The sequence below is a fragment of the Ochotona princeps genome, chromosome 13 (assembly GCF_030435755.1).
Source record: "Ochotona princeps isolate mOchPri1 chromosome 13, mOchPri1.hap1, whole genome shotgun sequence".
NCBI classification, from domain to species: Eukaryota; Metazoa; Chordata; class Mammalia; order Lagomorpha; family Ochotonidae; genus Ochotona; species Ochotona princeps.
Genome location: NC_080844.1, coordinates 44,365,830 through 44,386,497, shown reverse-complemented (window position 1 = coordinate 44,386,497; position 20,668 = coordinate 44,365,830). Strand labels below are relative to the sequence as shown.

At 39.3% G+C, this 20,668-nt stretch overlaps 1 protein-coding gene across 1 annotated transcript in view; it reads left to right on the top strand.

Annotated features, from left to right (window-relative positions):
* Nucleotides 1-20,668, top strand: part of HPSE2 (heparanase 2 (inactive)) — a 492,703-nt gene that overhangs the window by 370,159 nt on the left and 101,876 nt on the right. The window contains exon 9 of the mRNA XM_004579975.2: nt 3,911-4,025. Coding sequence (XP_004580032.1) covers nt 3,911-4,025 — 115 coding nt within the window. The remainder of the gene's footprint in view (nt 1-3,910; nt 4,026-20,668) is intronic.

The window sequence follows — 20,668 nt, the reverse complement described above, 5'->3', positions numbered from 1 at the left end:
GTATCGATTAACCAAGTGACTTTTTCCTGGTCTAGTATGATTCTATGGCCATGGCCTTTTGGTTGAGGAAGGTACTCCCAAGAACTGTAGCTACACCCTCAGCTCTATGTTCTACTAGTAACAGCTGTTCCTAATTTTATATATATAGTTGCCCTGCTCTGTGGTATCGCCTTTAATACACGTGTGAAGGATAAATCAGACTATGGAAGTAAATTGCCTTTACAGATGGAATGTGGCAAATGTGGATGAAGATAATGGATCAGTGTAATTCATGGTAGTACGATAGGTCTTCCATATCTGTATCTTCAGCATCCAGCAATATATAACACAGAGCAGTTGAGCAGAAATACATTCTGCAATGGTTTAATGTGAGTCAGGGTGGAAGGGTAAGAAACAGCCTGGCAGTCAGGAATGCAGAAGGCCCCTTGAAATCACTAGAGGAATAGTGATTTTGCTCTGTTATCACCCAAAGAAAGGACTCTGCTGCAGAGCCCAGCAGGCAACCTGCTTGAGTTCAGTGTGTTTTCATGAACAGTCCTCCCTTTGGGGGTGATGTGAAATGAGAACTACCTCAGAACGTCGTGGAAGCAGCTGCAACAGAGATCTGCCTATTTGTGAACATCAGCCAAATATTCCCAGAGCTCTGCATTTATTTTGCAGAACACAGATAAACATAATTGTTTAGATATGGGTTGTAGTTTAGATATCCAAAGTCTGGTTGATACAGATCAGGTGAAAATTAATTTGCTCTGCTCCTGGTCTTACCTCTGTGTCACCTGTTTGAGCCATACTCTACTGGCAATACTATGTTCTCAAAGAAACATAAATGGTTTCCTGGAGGAAAAATATAAAAAAGAATTCCAGGAAGCTCCAGAAGGTTAGAAAGAAATTAAAGAGAAGGAATTATTCCCATCATTTTTTCAAAGGCTCACTAGCAGACCTACAAATGCAAGTGTGAATCAGAATCCTCTGCTATAAAGTACTTGACAGTAGTGTTTCCCAGTCAGAGCTTTGTGAGTCTGACACACTGCAAGAGCATCACTGGCTGTTGCATCTCCAGAAAGTTCTAGTGTCTTGCACGAGTAGGTAAAAAAAAAAAACCTGTGAAATGGAAAACCATGCTTATAGCAACATCCTTGATGGCGTATACCAATCATTTTAACAACTTTCTTCACTTGAACTTTGAAGGGAATCTTGAAAGGTCATTCACTTCCTGATTTCTGGGGGTTTATGTCATGGAAGGGAGTTGAAGATAACTTCAACACCAACTGCTCTGAAAGCCACACAGGGAACAGTGGTTCTGCTGCTCCAGATTCTCAATGCATACATAGGCCTTTGGGTGTAAAGGTGATGGTACCTGTTATTCTCTTTCGCTTTAGAGCTTCTCCAACAATTCCCCATGCTCTGGCAAAACAAATCAGTTTTACTAAGTTACTCTTATTTTTTAATGTTAGAATCTGTGCAAGTCAGCGTGCTAGGCCCTGCAGGGGGCACAGGTAGAAACTGGATATCATCCCTGTTAATGTGCATAAGGAAGTATTTGCATACCCAGCAATTTACCAGTTACTTACATGATCACATTGATATGTTGATATATTTTCAGTGCTAAGAACAATGCCCAGTGTCTATTGATAAATGTTATTGAATAAGTTATGAATTAGTGAATACTTAACATCTTTTCATGTGTAAGAACAAGATACAGTCTTGTATTAATACAGCAATGATGCCAGATTTAGGGTCTCACATATATGCAATATCATGTTTTTTATTCATTGTTTTATTTCTTTATTCATTCAACAAGTATAGTAACATAAAGATAAATAAGACATACTTTTTATAGATAAGTACTTACAGACTATCATATTGATGTTCATTCAATGTGGAAAGAACACTGATGGATGTAGGGGACTTTACCCTGGATTCATGTTATGTTTCTATCACAGTGCATGCTGTGAAAAGAAAGATTTTTAATATTATGGCTAAAGGAAAACTAAACTTGTCCTGATCTTACAGATTCTCAAGTTAATAAAAACAAAAGTAGCTTAGCCATACAGTATTCCAAAAGCAATTCCAAATCTGTGTGTCACAATGTCCCAGTTTGAACAACAGCAAAATGATTCTTCTGTATTATAGTTCAATTTTCCTTTTAGTGTAAATTTTTGGTTATGTGTTTTATTTTTGTTTTGTTTTGTAATTTTGTCAGTACATGTTTGTTCACATTTTTTAAGGATAAAATATAATTGTAAATGTGAAAAGGATCTGAAAATATGAATACTGTTTTTTCACAATTCAAAAATTATCGATGCTTTTTATTCTAGCACAAAAAATGCTTCAATCTTTCACAAGTCATGCATCTGGAGCTCTATACTTCAGATTTGCAAAATCATAACTGTGTGTGATTTCCCCCCATTGTGCCCAGTATTGACTCTCAAGGTCCTACATTATGCAGCTAAATTTCATCATAAAGAGTATTGAGCACCTTAAATGTTGCTGGATCTGTGATGGGTGTTTTGGGCACATGCTGAGGCATTGTGTCTATACTTGATAAGCTTGTATGATGAAGAAAAGGAATAGAAATCAGTAAATTGCCACTTGATGGGCTCACAGACAGTGTGAATAGGATTCTGAGGAAGTAGAGAAGGTACTACTCTTGGCTGGAGCAACAGCAGAGCTTAGACTAATCACTCTTAATTTGGAGATTAGTAGACTCAAAGAAAATTGTCAGATGAATAGAGGTGGGTGAGAGAAGAGGAAATAAATTTTTAAAGGGGAAGTTCAAACATGTACATTCAGGAAAGAATGGGGAAGCATAGTGTATTTGAGTAGCAAGGAATAGTTTTATGTGGCTTAGAGCCTGTGAGGAAGAGGGTGAAAGAGGTAACAGATGAAGCTGGACACACAAGCTGGAAACGATTGTGAAATGCCCTGTCTTTCAATGGAGAAGATGGAAAATATAAGCCATATTTATTAAATATACTATGTATATGTATGAGACAAAAGAGAGAATGAGAATGAATGAGTAGATGAGTTAATTAAATGTGTACCTAATGAAGGCAAAGTCAGCAGTGGATGATTGGAGAATCAAGGGGCACTACTGTTGAAGGATGATGTGTCTGGAAAAAAAGTGTTTGGGATGACGGGGCTTGTTGTAAGAATATGAGCAGTGCAGGGGTTTCAATGCAGCACACTTGTATGTGTGATTGTAGCATTAAATTCCCTGAGTAATTAATTATAGCACCCAGAAAAATGTTACGGAGGCAATACTAAAAGTGATGTATGAACATGAGGTATACAAATAACTGAGATTCTCTTGCATGGGTTGTAAGAGTGAATCGTTTAGGGTCCCATGAAAGATACATGTATAGTGACAGAGTAAAGATGGGATGGATGCTGTGTTTGTTCATGTGATTATATATCCTGTGACCAGAGGGATGGCATTAGGTTTACAAGTAACTTGGGCAGTCATCTTTTAATACTCCAGGAATAAAAAGTAAGTCATTAGCCATAGTAACTTTACAACCAAGGATAATTCATTGTTTTCCCCTTAATCTCCACTTCTTTTCCTGTAAAGTGAAGAATTTGGATCTGATTATCTGTAAAAAATGCTTACAGTTTCTTTTGTTTTGTGTTTTTATTAACGGAAACAGAAGTACTTATTGTAATTAACATGTAATTCTAAGAATATACTGATACTTTGTTCCCTCTTTCTTTCTTAATTTTTGACATAACATTTTAAAGTTACTTCATTGTCGAAGACCTAATGTCCTACCATAATTTTCTCCTCTAAAGAACTACATAAATTAGGCTGTAGAGGATTGGCATGTATGTGCGTGTTATTGCCAATTTGTAGAGACCTTGTTATATGCCATTTAAAAAGTATATTGATGTAGCTTTTCACTTTGCATTTTAGATGGTTGAATACTTTGGGGATGCTGGCCAACCAGGGCATTGATGTAGTGATACGGCATTCATTTTTTGACCATGGATACAATCACCTCGTGGACCAGAATTTTAACCCATTGCCAGTAAGTGTGGGATAAGATTCCCAAATCTTTTTCCAAAGCATTCAGTTCTTTGGATTATGACTTGTTCCACTCTAGGACAGTTTTTTTTTTCCTTTTGCTGTTACAAGTTAATTTCATAAGTTGGATAGAGTATTCTTATCTTTCTTTCCTTGACTGATTTCACACACACACACACACACACACACACACACACACACACACACACACACATATACATTCTGCATCTACTTGTGGCCTGTTTGAACTCTGCTTGAGAGTGAATTTTTCCAGATTGTTTCCCATTAATGCTAATAGGAGACATAAGTTAATGTCAAATGTAACATGTTGAAAGCAGATGGGTAGTGTGAGCAACATCAGATTCAGTAGGAATTCATCTCTTGGAGAGTAACTGGACTGCACTTAGTCATAAAGTTAGATATTGATCCCCACGTGACAATGAGGGGATTTTCTGTGGTTTCTCAATGAAACTAAAGGAAAAAAGAAGAATAGAGTAGCATGATGAAAGTAGAGATCTGTGTTCTTCTAGTGATCCTACTGGATGGTCAGAGAAATCCCACCTAATTCTGAAATTCTGGACTTATCCTACAGGGGTTCTCCTGTTTCAAAGAGCTCATGCTCAGGGTGAAAGGTCAGACTCCTCTCATTCATTTATAGGACTTCAGAGCTAAGTTTTCCTAAGTTCTCCAGTTCTACCTCATTTAACAGAAGGACGAATGTTGGAGCAAGCAAGAGGAAATATGGAGAAAACCCTGGACCCTTTTTCTGTGCCCTGGTGCAGTGCTATTTGTACAGAAAAGCTCATGCATAGGTGTAAGCAAACCCAAATTGGAAATAGTAAATATTCCTGATATTTTCTCCCATTTACCTATTTCTACCCCAGTCTGTCCCTGCTACCTCACAAGTTCTTAAGTTATTAGGCTTTTAAACCCAGCACAGGGGATTGCCTGACACCCAATAGCACCGTCTCCATATCGCTGAAGAATTCCTATAGGTTAGAATGCTAAGTAATTATTCTAGCACTAGGGCTGCATGTCTCCAGGATTCTAACTAAATCACAAATGTTAAACCCAACTAGTACAGTTGCCTTTGCCTATAAACTAAAGATACCCCTTGCAAAATATGTATGAAAATTGGAGGTAGGAAGGAATGGAGAGGGAAGTCTCACTATGAAATCATTAAAGATTTTTGTTTGTTTGTTGGCTTATACATTTGCATGAAGAAGTAAAATATAAAAATCTTTAAGTAAGCATTATGTGACACGCATTATGTTACAAAGAAATAAATATTTATTGACCATCAGGCACTCAAAAAGAGACTAGTAGTATGTAAATGGATAAATAAACAATAAAATACTGTAAGGACTGCTTTAGAGTAAATTGACAGGAGAGGCCACTTGGACAAGGTGACATGTATGCCAAGAACCCAATGACAGATTTTCGTCTTCCAGCTTTTGCACAACATTCCAGTGCAAGAGGCCTAACAGTCCTAACACAGGTGCAAACTTAGTATATTTGAAAACACACGAGAGTATCAGACCGAGGTATGGCAGGAAAGGGGTTACCTGTTAGAAACAAGGCAGGTAGGGCTCAGAGCACACAGCTATGATTTATAAGCTAAAAGAAATTTGACTTTTATTTTAAGAAGTATTAAAAGTTACTCGAGGGCTTTAATCAGAAAACTAATTTGATGTAACAATTTTTAAAAGATTATCCTCGAATAATTAATACCATCAGATGTTAGATTTTTATATTATACAGATAATAATGTACAGGTCACTTTCTTGAAGTGTATAAACAATGTTTTAAATCCTATGTTGTCCTTCCCTCTGGCCTTCCTTTTTTCTTTCTTCTTTACTTTGTTCCTTCCTTTACTCATTCAAATTTCATTCATTCTTCTTGACCACATACAATGAGCTGATTGCTGTTCCTGGCATTGGGCCACTGTGGTGAACCAAACAATAAGTTTCCTGAACTCTCAGTGTTTATAATGTAGTAAAGTGTACTGAGAAATGGAAAATAAATAAACATATGAGTAAGATAATTGCTCTTTCACATAGTTGCTCTGAAAAAAACCCAGTGAGATGATGCAACTACTTTACTCATCTTGCTGACAAGAAACTGTACTCTGTGAAGTTATTAAGTGATTTGTGCAAGGTCAGACAAAAACAGTTGGAAGTCTCAGAGTATTTAAGTTCTACATCCCAGTTTCTTTTCATACTTTTTCTTACAATACTCTCCTGGGTTTATTCTTTGTGATCTTAATGCCAATTTTGCCTTAGAGTTGAATCTGGAGATTAAAACAGGCATACTAGAGAAAGAGTAAACATAGGACAGTGAAATACATTCTCTGGATGACAAGAAGGGCTTCATTTCTAGAATTGGATAAACTTAGGTTCCGATTGTGACCTATAGATGCGAGTTCTTGTGACTACGTCTCCCCAAATGAGAGTTACTGCCAATGCAAACACATGGCACAGAAGACCTCGCTGCATATGTGGTGACAGTAAAACTGTTATAAGTTCACTAGGAGCTAAGACAAGATCCGTGGACCTAGCACAAAGACTCAAATGATGTGGGCAGCGGTATTTTTGGAAGCATCATACATAAACCATATGTAAAAGCACTTTAAAAGGTAGCAGTCTTTCTTTTTATCTTTTTTTCACACTAATAAATTCTGCACCTTGTGAGTAGAAAACTTGGAAGCTGGTGAAATATGTCCCAGGACTTTCCTGGAAAGAGATTCTTTTTATTTTTTAAATTTATTTATTTATTAATTTCATTGCATTATGTGACACATTTTTTTTTATGCACTGGAATTCCCCCCCGCCCCTCCCCAAACCCTTCCCACCCCCACGGCAGATTGCTCCACCTTGTTGCATTTCCATAGTTCAAATTCAGTTGAGATTCTTTCATTAGAGGTTTTGACCAATCATAAAGTCCATCATCTTATTGTCCTGGTAAGTTCAATGGCTTCTTGGTGAGACCATCTCTGGTCTGAAGGTAGAACCAGCAGAGTATCATCCCAATCAAGTAAAAAATCCAACGTAATATTTACAACCATTTACAACATTATGGCATTAATTGACATGGTATTGATTAACCAATATGTTACTAGGGAAATGCAGGTTCTCGACCGAAACCTGTGCACTTATAACTCACTGGATGGGACACAAAGATCAGTTACTCCTCTCTGGGGTGTTGAAGATTTCTCTGCACACCCCTCCCAAAAACGTTCACCTAAACTGTTGACAATTGTCCTGTTAAAGTTATAGAGTTAGACTACCCAAAAAACAACCAGGTTTAGCAAAATCATGCTTCAATGCTATAAAATGCTAAATACTAACATTGAAATAGACAAAGAGACAGCTGAATAGCAATCTATAGCCATCTTAAGATATATAGAACATGGTTGAATATAAACCAAAATTGAAATGTCTATGTGGAAAGAGATTCTAAGGCTAAGCCAGGGCACCAACCTGACAGACATTACCAGGAGACACCTGGAATGTGTAATGGAGTCGGGCCTGGAACTCAAATTGGTTGTCACTTGAGAGAGTTGTGCAAAAGATGAACAAACACTGCCAATAAGATCTTGCAGATTTTACATCATGATTAACTCTTCAAGGGGGTCTTGTTAAGAGTTAAGGGGATTAGTAAATTGTGTTTTGGTTGGTTTCCAGAAAAAATAATCAGTATTTTCTATTGCAATTCCTTCATATCCAGTTCAGTGATTTTCAAGAAAGGATCTTAATTTTAAAATACTGTCTTTTGTTTGTTTGTTTCGTTCCCTTAGACATATTCAGAAAAAGTGAGCATTTTAGCCTTATGGTTTCTCAACCTGTATCCTATTTTTACCTTTCCCCTGGAGTGCATTCCACTTCGATCCCAGCTTGTGGCATTTGAGCCCAACTCTGAAAGTGCCATTCGAGTAGTACCAGTATATGTTGAGAGAATGTGAGACTGACTTTTTATATTGAGATTTGTTCATTTATTTGAAACTTGAAAAGAGAGAGAGAGAAAGAGAAGAGGGGAAGGGAGAGGGGGAGAGGAGAGGAGAGGAGAGAAGAGGGGAGGGGAGGGGGGAGAGAAGAGAAGAGAAGAGGAGAGGAGAGGAGAGAAGAGAAGAGAAGAGAAGAGAAGAGAATAAGAATGAAAGATCTTCCATCCACTGATTCAAGGAGCCAGGAGCTTCCTCTGGGTCTCCATCTTCTGCTGTTTTGCCCATGCCATTAGCAGGAAGCTGGATAGAAGGTGAAGTAGCTGGACACAGACTGGCACCATAGGGGATGCCAGCACTGTAGCTGCTTTAGCTGCTCTGCCACAATACAAAGTAGGCTCATTTTAAAAGAACCATCCTTAAAAATATCATTTTTATCTACATCCCATGTTCTTCATGGGTATTCCTCTTGAAAAGTGTCATCTTTCCTTCTATTGGGATATTTTCCTTCTCCTGGGATGAGAACACTTAGTTAAGTCATGATTCATTGCTCCACTCCCAGGCTTTTTTCTTGACCCCCCCTCCCTTTGGGAAAGAAGGGCTGTGTGACTCTACAACCAGTCAGTCACAGGCTCCCTTGGGAGCAGGCAATGTTTGTACAGAATAGATGTGCACATTTGGTGGACATAGTCCAGACCCCACCAGCCGTGGGCATTTCTCCTCAGAGAGGGTTTTGGAATTCAACATGATGCTTTTTTTAAAGAGCTTGATTTACAGAGCTTTCAGGGAAAGGAATGGTGAGTTACTAGTCAGCATCTTCTTAACTCCCACACCAGGCTAGCAAAATCAGTCTTCACAAAAATATGATTCAATTCATGCAACATCGTCACCTCAGATGCATCTGGCCCTTGCCAAGCATCCTGCAAATATGCATGGAAATAAGATTGTGCAGAGTTGATGCTCTGAAGTATATTTGTGGAGTCACATTTCAGTGCCCTCTATTTAGAAGAAAAATTGAAATTAAGATTGAAATACCCTTTCTGTACAGGATATAATGGCGCAAATGTTTGTCATTAGCCTTTCTTTTGCCTATTACCCCTGCCAAATATTAACAGCCATTCAGTTAAAGCTCAGTGCACACTTATTGAGCACTGCTGTATACATTGTTCTGGAATTTGGTCATGGATACAATGCAGTTTACTATGCTGTAGTGAGATTGAACTCGTGGTCTCAATTCCCATAGAAACGTGATTTGCACCTAGATATCACTATTCAGATGTCACTTGAATGTTTTGACTTGTATTGGTACCTGTTTAGTTCAGTTGATTAGTATAAGATCCCAGGATAATATGCTGATTGCTTCTTCCTTGTTTCCCTTTAAAATGTTACACTTATACACTGTGGCCATGGTGGATAGACACAGGTTCAGTTTTCATGGGTGGGGACCCTTTGTTCTTCCAGTGTGATTTGAGTATTTACAGTGTCATTCATGGACCATACAACTTAATCAACCTAAAAGTTAGCCTGCTACAAAATTATTGAATTTTCAATCTCTGCTGCAGTTGCTTTGTCAGGACCAGATCAAATGACTTCACCAATCCCGGAAATCTTTCCTTTTCCTAAGGAAGAATCTCCTCCCACTCAGTTACAAATCCCGCATGTCCCGTTGAAACAGAATGATGCAAGAACACTACCTAATTAGGAAGTGTCACTGAGAGCAGCAGGAACCTAGGACTCCAACGACGTTCATGGTCTATATTGCTAGCTCTGCCATTAATTGGATGTCTATCTTTAGGTTTCATTTTCTCATCATTTAAATTAGGATAACAATTGCTCCTTTAATTAGAAAGTTGTTATTAACTGTTCTTGAGAAAATTAGGTGTATGAATAGGATCCTGACTTTATAACTATGTCTGCATCTATATCTAGATCTATATATAATCACTAGACAAGATGTAATCTAAATCTCAGGGTCATTGCCTTTGAAACATGAAAAATGGGTCATCTTTAATAAAAATATTTATTTGTATTAGAGACAAAAAGAGAAAGACATACAGTCAGATATTGCCCATATTGTGGTTCATTCCTCAAATGAATGCAGCAACTGGTGTGCAACTGGACCAGATCAAAGTTAGGAACCTGCAACGCAATATGGATCTTTCACATGGGTGCCAAAGACCCAGTTACTTGAGCCTTCATCTGTGCATTCAAAAGAAGCTAAAATTCAGAACAGAGCCAAAACTCAAGCCTAGGTATGCTGACAAGAGACATAAGCATCCCAAGTGGTGTATTAACAGCTGTACTATGCACTCACCCTAAAAGTAATTTTTTAAAGAAAAAAATCTTGACAGAATTAAATGCTATAAAGAGCTCAGCAAATACGATCTCAGTCATAGTAACTTATAAATCATACTTTATTTATTGTAAATGCTTACTACGCCCAAGCAGTATACTAGAGGCTGGTCATTGTCCTTATCCCCTAAGACAGTGGGGAGGATCTTCTGAAGGCAACAGCATATGTAAAAGTTCAGAGGCATTAATTTTCCAGGGAGTCATGGTGGATGAATTATGAAAAATCACTTCAGTAAGCTTTTTCCATTGCTGTCCAGTGGCCACACATGGTGTGTGGAAATTAAAGAGTTTCAAAGCTGTAGACCTGGGGGTAGTAGGAAACAAGGAGTAACAAAACCCAGGCAAGCTAGCCTATGACCTGTTTCTTAGTGTAGTCTTTTTTCTTTCCCGTGGGAGCCATCAGGAAGATGAAAGAAGCAGAATGTACCTGTTTAGAGGTAGCTGTGATGTGAAACTCAATCCTCTCATTAGGGGCCCTGTGAAGACTTCTCCATGTGCAGCCTTCCTTTGTGGGAACCTGCAGCTGCTGAGAGAAGGGCATCCTTGGCTGCAGGATCAATCACTGAGACTCACACTGGCTCCACCTCAGTGTCCCACATGCCTGGGCTGCATGCCCAGTGGACATGACTTGCTTCTTTTCTTCTGTTTGCCTCTAACCCCCTGCTGCTCAGATCAGGACCCTGCTGTGCTCCATCTAACTAGGAAGGATGCTCATTGCTTCTGCCTTCATCTTCTGATTTAATGCGTTTACCTTGATTGTGTTATGTCCTTTCTTTCTCTCTTTCTTCCTTCTTTTTTCTTTCTGTTCTCTTTCTTTTTCTTTCTTTTGTTCTATCTTCTTTTTTCTCCCTTTTCTCTTCCTTCCTTCCTTCTTTCCCTTCCTTCCTTCCTCCCCCCTCATCTCCCTCCCTTCCTTCCTCTCCTCTCTGTCTTTTTCTGTCTTTCTTCTTTTCTTTCCTTCCTTTTCCTTCCTTCCTTCCTTCCTTCCTTCCTTCCTTCCTTCCTTCCTTCCTTCCTTCCTTCCTTCCTTCCTTCCTTCCTTTCTTCCTTTCCCTCATTCTTTTCCTTCCTTTCTTCCCTTTCTTTCTTGCTCCTGCACTTACCAACCTGAGAATGTCTATAGGGTGTCAGCACCAGACAGCAGAAGTTCTAACAGCTCACTCAAATGGAAGTTGCTTAAGAAGTAGAAAGAACTCCTGGAGTTAACCTCAGAAGATGCCAGCTCAAAATACAGCACCACAAGTCTTTAGTCACACAAGTCTCCGTTTCCTCCTCTATAACAAGGGTTAACTACTGGGGCTGGAGAGCAGAAGTATTTGAGGTACTTCCAAAGCATGGCTTTGGAATCAGAGACTGATCTGTGCTTTAAAGTCAGCTAGATCTACCAGCTCAGCTGTATGTCCTTGGATTCCCTACTAATCTTCAGTAAGCGCCAGTCTGTTCTCATAAGTAGTATCCGTCTCATAAAATAAAGCACCTATCTCAGAGATTTGGAAAGCATTAAATGATTTAATTAATGTATATGTCTCTTATATACATGGTTACTACTCTCAGTGGATGTTCATTGCTGTTATTATGAAGTTAATTTGTAAAATGTAAAATTGTGTAAATCACAGTAATAATTGTCATTCAGAACTTGAATGTAGAAATAACATATATTTAGATATTTGTATAGAGATCTAGAAATCAGTTCAAGTAGTGATGCTTAAACTATGAAAGTTTTTTGGTCAAAGTTGAATTATCAAAAAATTAAAGGAACAAAAAGGGAAAGTTATGATTTTTGCACTTGAGAGGAATTAAAGACAACTAGAAATTATATTTTATTAGGCTTCAGAGAAGAGACTGTCAGACTCTTCCCCATGAAGGTAATCAGGCAGCACTCAGACCGCAACAACAGCTCTTACACTTTCACTTGGTATTTATAGATGGGAACCATGACGTGTTACCTTGGAGTGTTAACGACAGCTCATTATGTGATTCACTGAAACACAATCGTTGAAAACCCCACCCTGCTATCACCCACTTACATTGTTCCCAGACTGTGATACAGAGGAATTACAGCCACAGTAAATTATGTAGCAACCTGGATAATTTCAGGGAAGAAGCAGTTAGAGCTTTCTTGTGCCTGAGTCTGGGAGCACAGTATACCAGCCTTGCCGCCTGAGATAAGGAGGAGCAAGTTCCGCTCCGAAATGAGAGTCATGCTGCTGTCCTAACATGACTTCACCAAAACTCTTCAACTCACCAAAAACTCTTTATAAAATACATTAAAAATATTCAGATGACAATGAAAATGAAGGATAGAGGAAGAGATGGGAGGAAGGAAGGAAGGAAGGAAAGAAAGAAAGAAAAGGAAGATGGAGTCTCCTTTGGTGATTTGGAAGACTCTTTTGTGGCTGTCACAATATGGTAGATCTAAGGTTATATCATCTTAGATACTACGTAAGTATCTGCAGCCTTTAAGGGCACAGTGAGGTCTAGTTATAACCTTGGGCACCAACACGTAAGTCTGTGTTAGAGTGACCGTGAGGAGCCACTATGCCTTTCTCTAACTCAGTTATATATTTGTCTCTGTTTAAATAAGAGCAGTCATGTTTTAATAAGTAGAAATAGAATACATAATCATAGGTTCTTTCTTAAATTTTTAAAAGATTTATTTTTTTTCTTGGAAAGTCAGATTTACATAGAGGAGGTTTACTCCCCAGTGGCCAAAACAGCCAGAGCTGAGCCCATCTGAAGCCAGGGGCCAGGAGCTTCTTTCGGGTCTCCCAAGCAGCTGCAGGGTCCCAAGGCTTTGGGCCATCCTCTACTGCTTTCCCAGGCCACAAGCAGGGAGCTGGATGGGAATGGGGCTGCCGGGGTAAGAACCGGCACACATGATATGAGATCCCAATGGATGCAAAGTGAGGACTTTAACCACTAGGCTACTGTGCCAGGCCTGCATTCTTTTAAAAATTCTTACTTAAAAACACTATACTAATTTTTTATTTAAAAATAAATCAGTACTAAAGTACTTTAGTTACTTTCTGTTGTTACCAATCTCCACTTACTTTATCTCTGATTTGGTTCTAAGTATTGAGAGGATTAAATAGAACACACACAAAAAATTGAAATGTTTACTTATTCACTCATTCATTTAGAAGGAGGGATAGGAGGAGACAGAGATATTCCATTTGCTGGCTGATTACCAAATGGCCACAACTTGTAGGTCTGGGTTGAGCCAAAGCCAAAAGCCTAGCACTGCAAATATTTGAGCCATCTTCTACGTTCCCCGGCACGTTAGCAGGGAGCCGGATCAGAAGTGGGGCAGCTGGAACTCAAGCTGGTATTCTGGGGTAGGATGCCTTAACTCACGATGCAGCGACACTAACCACCATTTTCACTTAATCTAAAGTTGGCTGGAGAAGACCTGCCTTCACCTTGGTACAAAAATCCCTACAATGCTTCTTTAAAGCATGCTACATGTTATAGTCATCTAGCTTTTAAAAATACCTGTACTTGGGCCCCAGGCCCAGGATGCCAAGCCAGCTGGTCTGTAGAGGTGTTACTGCTTTTTCAGTCTTGAAAGAGAGTCCAATGTTCAACCAGTGCTCAGAGCCCCTAGGCTTCAAGCGCCTATTTACTGTGATCAGATTGGAAATTACCCTTTCTTCTACTCCTCTAGGCTTCAATTACTGAGTTTTTAACAAAATATTTTGGCCTATCATTTATCCATTTGACAGAAGTAAATGAAGTGTTTGACATTTATAGTCTGAGAACACAGGGGTTCTCAGGAGAAAGACAAAATTTCTGCCTTCGTTGTAGTTATAGCCTAGCAGAGGAGACCAAAAATAGATGCGTAAACTGACAATTAATCATGAATTCAAGATGTTGTATAGGAAGAAACTGGGTGGCTAAGTTGAATCATGTTGACAGGAGTCTTCGTAGACAGCATAGCCAAGAGGTTCTCATGAGAAGCTACCCTTTACAGCCTGGAGGAGGAGCAGAGTATTCTATCAGAGCCTCCAGCCTACGTCAGAGACCAACCAGTGTCCCTGAGAGGATCCAGAGTAAGGCTCAGGCCACCCACAGCCAGGAACATGGCTTGGTACAGGTTCAGTCAAGCTTCCTGCAGTTCAAGTCACAAAAATCACGCCATTACATTCATAGTATTTTATTTTTATTTTTAAGTTTTATTTGAGTGCCTGGTGTGGTAGCCTAGTGGCTAAATCCTTGGCTTGCTAGTGCCAGTATCTCATATGGGTGCTATCTAGCATTCTGGCTACTGCATTTCTCATCCAGCTCCCTGCTTGTGGCCTGGGAAAGCAGTAGAGGACGGCCCAAAGCCTTGGGTCCCTGCACCCATATGGGAGACCCGGAAGAAGCTCCTGGCTTCAGATGGGCTCAGCTATGACTGTCGCCTTCGGGGAGTGAAACAGCAGATGGAAAAGCTTTCTCCTTGTTTCTGTAAATCTGACTTTCCAATAAAAAACAAGTAAATCTTAAGAAAAAATGAAGCAGGCTGGGCCTGGAGCAGTAGCCTATTGGCTTAAGTCCTCGCATTGCATGTGCCAGGATCCCAAATGGGTGCCAGTTCATGTCCCAGCGGCCTCACTTCCCATCCCAGCAGCCCAGCTTCCCATCCAGCCCCCTGCTTGTGGCCTGGGAAGGCAGTCGAGGACGGCCCAAAGCCCTGGGACCCTGCACCTGCGTGGGAGACCTGGAAGAGGCTCAGGGCTTCTGGCTTCGGATTGGCTCAGCTCTGGCCATTACAGCCACTTGGGGAGTGAATCAGCAGACAGAAGATCCTCCTGTCTGTCTCTCCTCCTCTCTGTATTTCTGCTTTTCCAATAAAAATAAATAAATATTTTTAAAAACATAAACAAAATGATAAAATAGTGTGGTAGAGCTGCTGCTTCTTGTGTTTGCCATCTGTTTTGGGTGACAAAACACACAACTCTGTGGACAGTTTATAAGTGATAGATGAGAATGTTTTATTCTTGCAGAATCCCAGAGCCTAGCATAAGTTGTTCCTTACATGAGAAGTATTGAACAAATATTAGAAAGTGAAATTTCTGTTGTAGGGTGTTAGGTACTTAGTATATACAGAGGTAGTATGTTGTGGTGCTTATGAACTTGGACCCAAGTGAGATGGATCTGGATGTGATTCTCAGATTTGTTATCTTTCCACGGTGTTACATTTCGCAGATTTTGCATTTTCTGCTATCATCTGTATACTTAGGTTACTAATCATCTTCACTCCATGAGGTTCTTCTGAGGACTTAACTCAGTGCCTGACAATAACTATGTAATAATATTACCAATATTAAATTTCTACATAGGTGAGAAGTATTACTTTGAATTGGGTGAAATTTTAATGTTACAGGAAACAGGAGATTACCTAGGAAAGGCCATCCCAAGTGGTACTAGACAGTGTTTCTTACAGATTATCAGTATATGTGTCAGTTTGCACAGAGTCAATTTCAGAATTTTCAAAATCCTTCATATCTCATTTCATACTTCCCAAACTCATAGAATGATAGTTTTAATTCTTTAGATTCTTTGACTTTATTCATTGTGGCCTTCAGTAAGTTTCTATGGCTTGTCTATTAATGCATCTCACCTTCCCAGATTCCCAATAAGGCAGGTAGGATAGATACTGCCATCCTGGAGCTGTCTCAACAGGTGAAGCTATTGCCTGATAGCCTGGCATCCCTGCTGAGCACTGGTTTAAATCTCAACTTCTCCACTTCCAGACTAGCTCCTTTCTAATATGCTTAGGAAAACAGCAGAAGATGGCTCAAGTTAATTGGGTCCTTGCACCCACATGGGAGACTTTAATGGAGTTCTAGGATCCTGGCTTTGGCCTGGCTGGGCTCCATCTGTTGGGACCGTTTAGAGAGTAAATCAGCAGATAGAGAGTGTCTCTGTGTGTGTGTGTGTGTGTGTGTGTGTGTGTGTCTCACACACATCCAAGATATAAAACCTAGGACATAACAGTGTCTGATTTGTAGATTTACATTTTTATTGAATAAAGAAGAAAAGAAATAATAAATTTCAAGATTTTTGTTTATAAAACTGAAACAAATCTCATGTGTAATTTTAAGAGCATAATGACACTTCCTACCCTGTCCTCTTTCTGTTTGCTTATTTTCACCCTTCTTGCTTTATTTTCATTTTTCTTTTATTTTTCAAAATTTTTATTTAATTTAATCTTTAAAAAATTATTCATTTATTTTATTATTCCATGATACATTTCCATAGGCTCCGGATTTCCCTTCCCTGCTCCCCAAGTCCCTGTTCCCCTGTTGATAGCCCCCATATTATTACAATAGTATAGTTTTTCACAATCAGTCACAAATCCATTATTCTGCTATTTAAGTGTATCAAGTCATTGTAGGCATGGACAATGGCAGAGAGTCCAGCATCCTATTGTTAAGATAGATTCAACAGTTTCATTGGGAGTCCATCTTTGATTTATAAGTAGAAATGCATACTGCACTATATCTTAACATCTGTATGTGATAATCTCTACTTCACAGTTGCTATACATCCCCTTTTAAAGATTTATTTTTATTTGAAATGCAGATTTTACACAGAGAAGAAGAGACAGAGAGAGAGGTCTTCCATCCACTGGTTCACTCCCCAAATAAGTGCAAGACCAGAGCTGAGCCCATCCAAAGTCAGGAGCCAGGTGCTTCTTCTGGGTCTCCAACGTGGGTGCAGGGTCAAAAGACTTGAAAGGCATCCCTACGCCTTTCCCAACCCATAAGTAGGGAGCTTCATTGGAAGTGGATCAATTGGGACATGAACCAGTGACCACATGGGATGCTGCTGCCACAGGCGAAGAATTAGTTTGCTATACCACTTCGCCAGCCCCAATTTTTTCTTTTAAATTTTACAGTTATAAACCTCCACTTTTCTTTATAATCAGCAGCAGATTAGTTTCATAGCTCATATCTAATATACTAACAGAGCATCATACGGTGTTTATCTGTGTTATACCAGTTATATTGCCCTACTGTGGTATTTGTGCATGTATACATATATAGCCTCTTAAAAGTGGGAAATTTTTAATATCTTCTTCCATTAACTGTAAGCAATGCAAAGATCATCCTTAATGTATAGCCATCTAATAATGATTGGCAGATCCAGAAACTGTTAAATCATTTTAGAGAGCTATCCCAGAGCATTTTGCTTCTTGCAGGAAGTTCCACAGTTGACTTCAAGCGACAGAAGATCCTTAACATCTCTTCACCTTCCTGGGAAATACGGAAAACATGCACTGACATTGGGGACTTTCCCACGAATGTGAAAGTGTTGACAATGCCCAAGACAACGAATAAGTAGCATCAGTCAGAACATTGGACTTAGTAATAGTTAGAATGTTGAAACAGTTGGGACTACAGTGGTAAAACTGAATTCAGTTGGGAATAATCCACTCTAAATCTATAGTTGCTGTCCCCCTGGGCATTCAGGGATGTAGGTTGAAATATTGTATCCATCAACTGTCCCTGCTGCCTTTTAGTGCTTATGAAGGAGGCTGTGATCTCCCTTCCTCCTCCTGTGTTCTCCTGAGACAAAATAGGAAAAGTATGGTGGGAGTAACTTACATGTCTCCGTACATGTGACTGTCCCACAAGATTTCCCACTACTTCTCTATGTGTGATGTCACCACCAAGGCTCCAAGTTTTAGGACTACTGTAGCAATAGATTAGACTGCACAGTCCTAGTCATCAGTCTGGCTCGTCTAGTTTCAGTCTCCAAGCCAACCCTTAGATAAAAAAAATCTATAAATTCACCCAGCACCAAGCCACCCACTATGACCCAAGACTTTGGGTCCATGCACCCCAGCAACAGGTTGTCATAACTGACCTTGGACAAGAGGCTGACCTCTGTACATATAGACTCCAGCCTGTTCCGAGTCCTGCTGATTCTTGTGACCCCACTTCAGGCGAGCCCCTGCAGCACCAAGCTCTATCAAACCATGGACTCCAGTGGGTTCAGGGTGCAGGCCTTCTTGGGTAGTCCCAGCATTATGTTCTACACTATCGGATCTCAGACTCCAGTGCCAGGGTAGTAGGTATGTACTATATAGGTACAGGCTATAAGTATGTACCAGTGGACCCACATATGTAGCCCAGAAACAAAATCAGACAGTTACATACAATCGTTTTTTACAAAGATACCAAGAATACACAATGGAGAAAAACAATTTCTTCTGTACATGTTGCTGGGAAAGCTGAATGAGATGAAATGAAATGACACCTTTATTTTATACCATGTGCAATAATCAACTCAAAGTAGTTTGCAATTTTAAATGTAAAACCTGAAACCACGAAACTACTAGAGACAATTATGAGAGAAAGCTCTATGATATTGTCTCCGGCATGTCATAGAATCACAAGCAACAGAAGCAATAGGACTGTGTTGAACTAAAAAACTTCCACAGTATGTTAAGAGAAATAAGCTAAGCATTGAAAGACAAGTAGTACATAGTCTCACTTACATGTGAAATCTGTAAATGTTGAACCTGTAGAAACAGAGTGTAATAGTTGTAATGAGCAGCTCATGGGTTGAGAGTCAAAGAATATGAAATTTCAGTTAGATAGGAGGAATCTTTTTAAGAGATCTGTTGGAAAGAGGGTGATATAGGCAAGAAGGAGGACAGGAAAATGATTGATCCCATGTACTTATAAATCTGTATTGTATAAAAATCATTAAATAAATTTTTTAAAAAGAAAAAATAAGACATTGTATAACATTGAGAAAAGAGCAAGATTCTTGAAAACCAATAGGAAAGTGGATTGTAAGTATTCTCAACACACAAACAGAAATAAATGAGTGAGGTAATTCATGTGTTAATTAGCTTTATTTATATTTAAACATTCTATAATATATACATTTCAAGGTACCATGTTTTATATGATATATATATAATATTTCAATTAAAAATTCTAATGAGTCAACAAGAATTTATACAGATATTTGTGGAAGACCTTCAAAAAGACTGCAAAAAGTCTCACAGATGCAAGTTGCCTGAATATTCAGTTGTCATATAATATAATATAATATAATAATTTCATAGAATATCAGTTGTCTTAACTCATACATGTCATAATCATCTTTATCTTCTGAGCTACTGTAATGAAGTGACAGCCTATTTGTCATACAAAAACTAGGCCATATCATATTATTTATTTTTTTAATTTTTAAACTTTTACATGTTTTTAATAATTCCCATACCCGCTTCCCTGAGACACTGCCCTGGCCTCTCCCTGCTGAAACCAAACACCCCTAGGAGCCTCCAGTAGCTCCGCCCCGTGCACCATCCACAGTCACCACCCCTCCCCACTCCCTTAGCTTCAGCCCCACCCCTCGGAGATGACTCTGGACATGCACACAAAGTCGCATCTACTCTTGGCTGGAGGCAAAGGAGATATTATATGTATATTTTTAACTATTTATTTATTTGTTTTTATTGAAAAGTCAGATTTACAAAGAGAAGGAGACAGAGAAAGATCTTCCATTGGCTGGTTCACTACCCAAAAGGCCAAAAGGGCCAGAGCTGAACCCATCTAAAGCCAGGAGCCAGGAGCTCCTTCCAGGACTTCCACATAGGTGCAGAGTCCTAAGTCACCCTCTACTGCTTTCACAGGCCACAAATAAGGAACTGGTTGGGAAGTGGAACAACCCGGACATGAACCAGCACCCATATGAGATTCCGGCAGTTTCAAGGCGAAGATTTTACCACTAAGCCATCACGCTGGGCCCATCATATTACATTTTTCAAACCCTTATGACAACAAGAATCCAATCTACTGTTGAGAAAATGAAGGCCCAGGGAGTCTAGATAATTTGCCCAGATATCACTTACAGCATATCTAATCTGCACATCTTGTTCATCTCTAAACCCTCCAAAATTTATCAAGTGACATCTCCCATTGCAACTACCTCTAGTCTCTGTCACTATAGACTCTCATTTTAACTTTTGTCTGTATCATCACAGAAGCCTCATTAAAGATTTCTCAGCCGGTAGCTTCTGACACTTCAAATCCGTCTTCTGCATTGTCAAAGGAGTGATCAGAGAAATGATTGTCTTCCCTGTTCTTAAGAAAAAAAATACTGTTGATTCCAGTTTGCCTACACGATGCTCAGAACTCCTAATCAGTCAGGGCTTTCCATAATCTGGATTTGTTTTGTCTTTCTCATCTTATTTCCAATTAACCACTGCCATAGCCTGTCTTAGGACTACCTTCTCAAGATTACCCCCAGCATACTCAGAACTTTGCTTTATGACCATCCATATTGTCACCTTCTCTAATTTCCCAAGTACTGATCTCTTAACCTAATTCCACCATAGCACTTTGACTAGA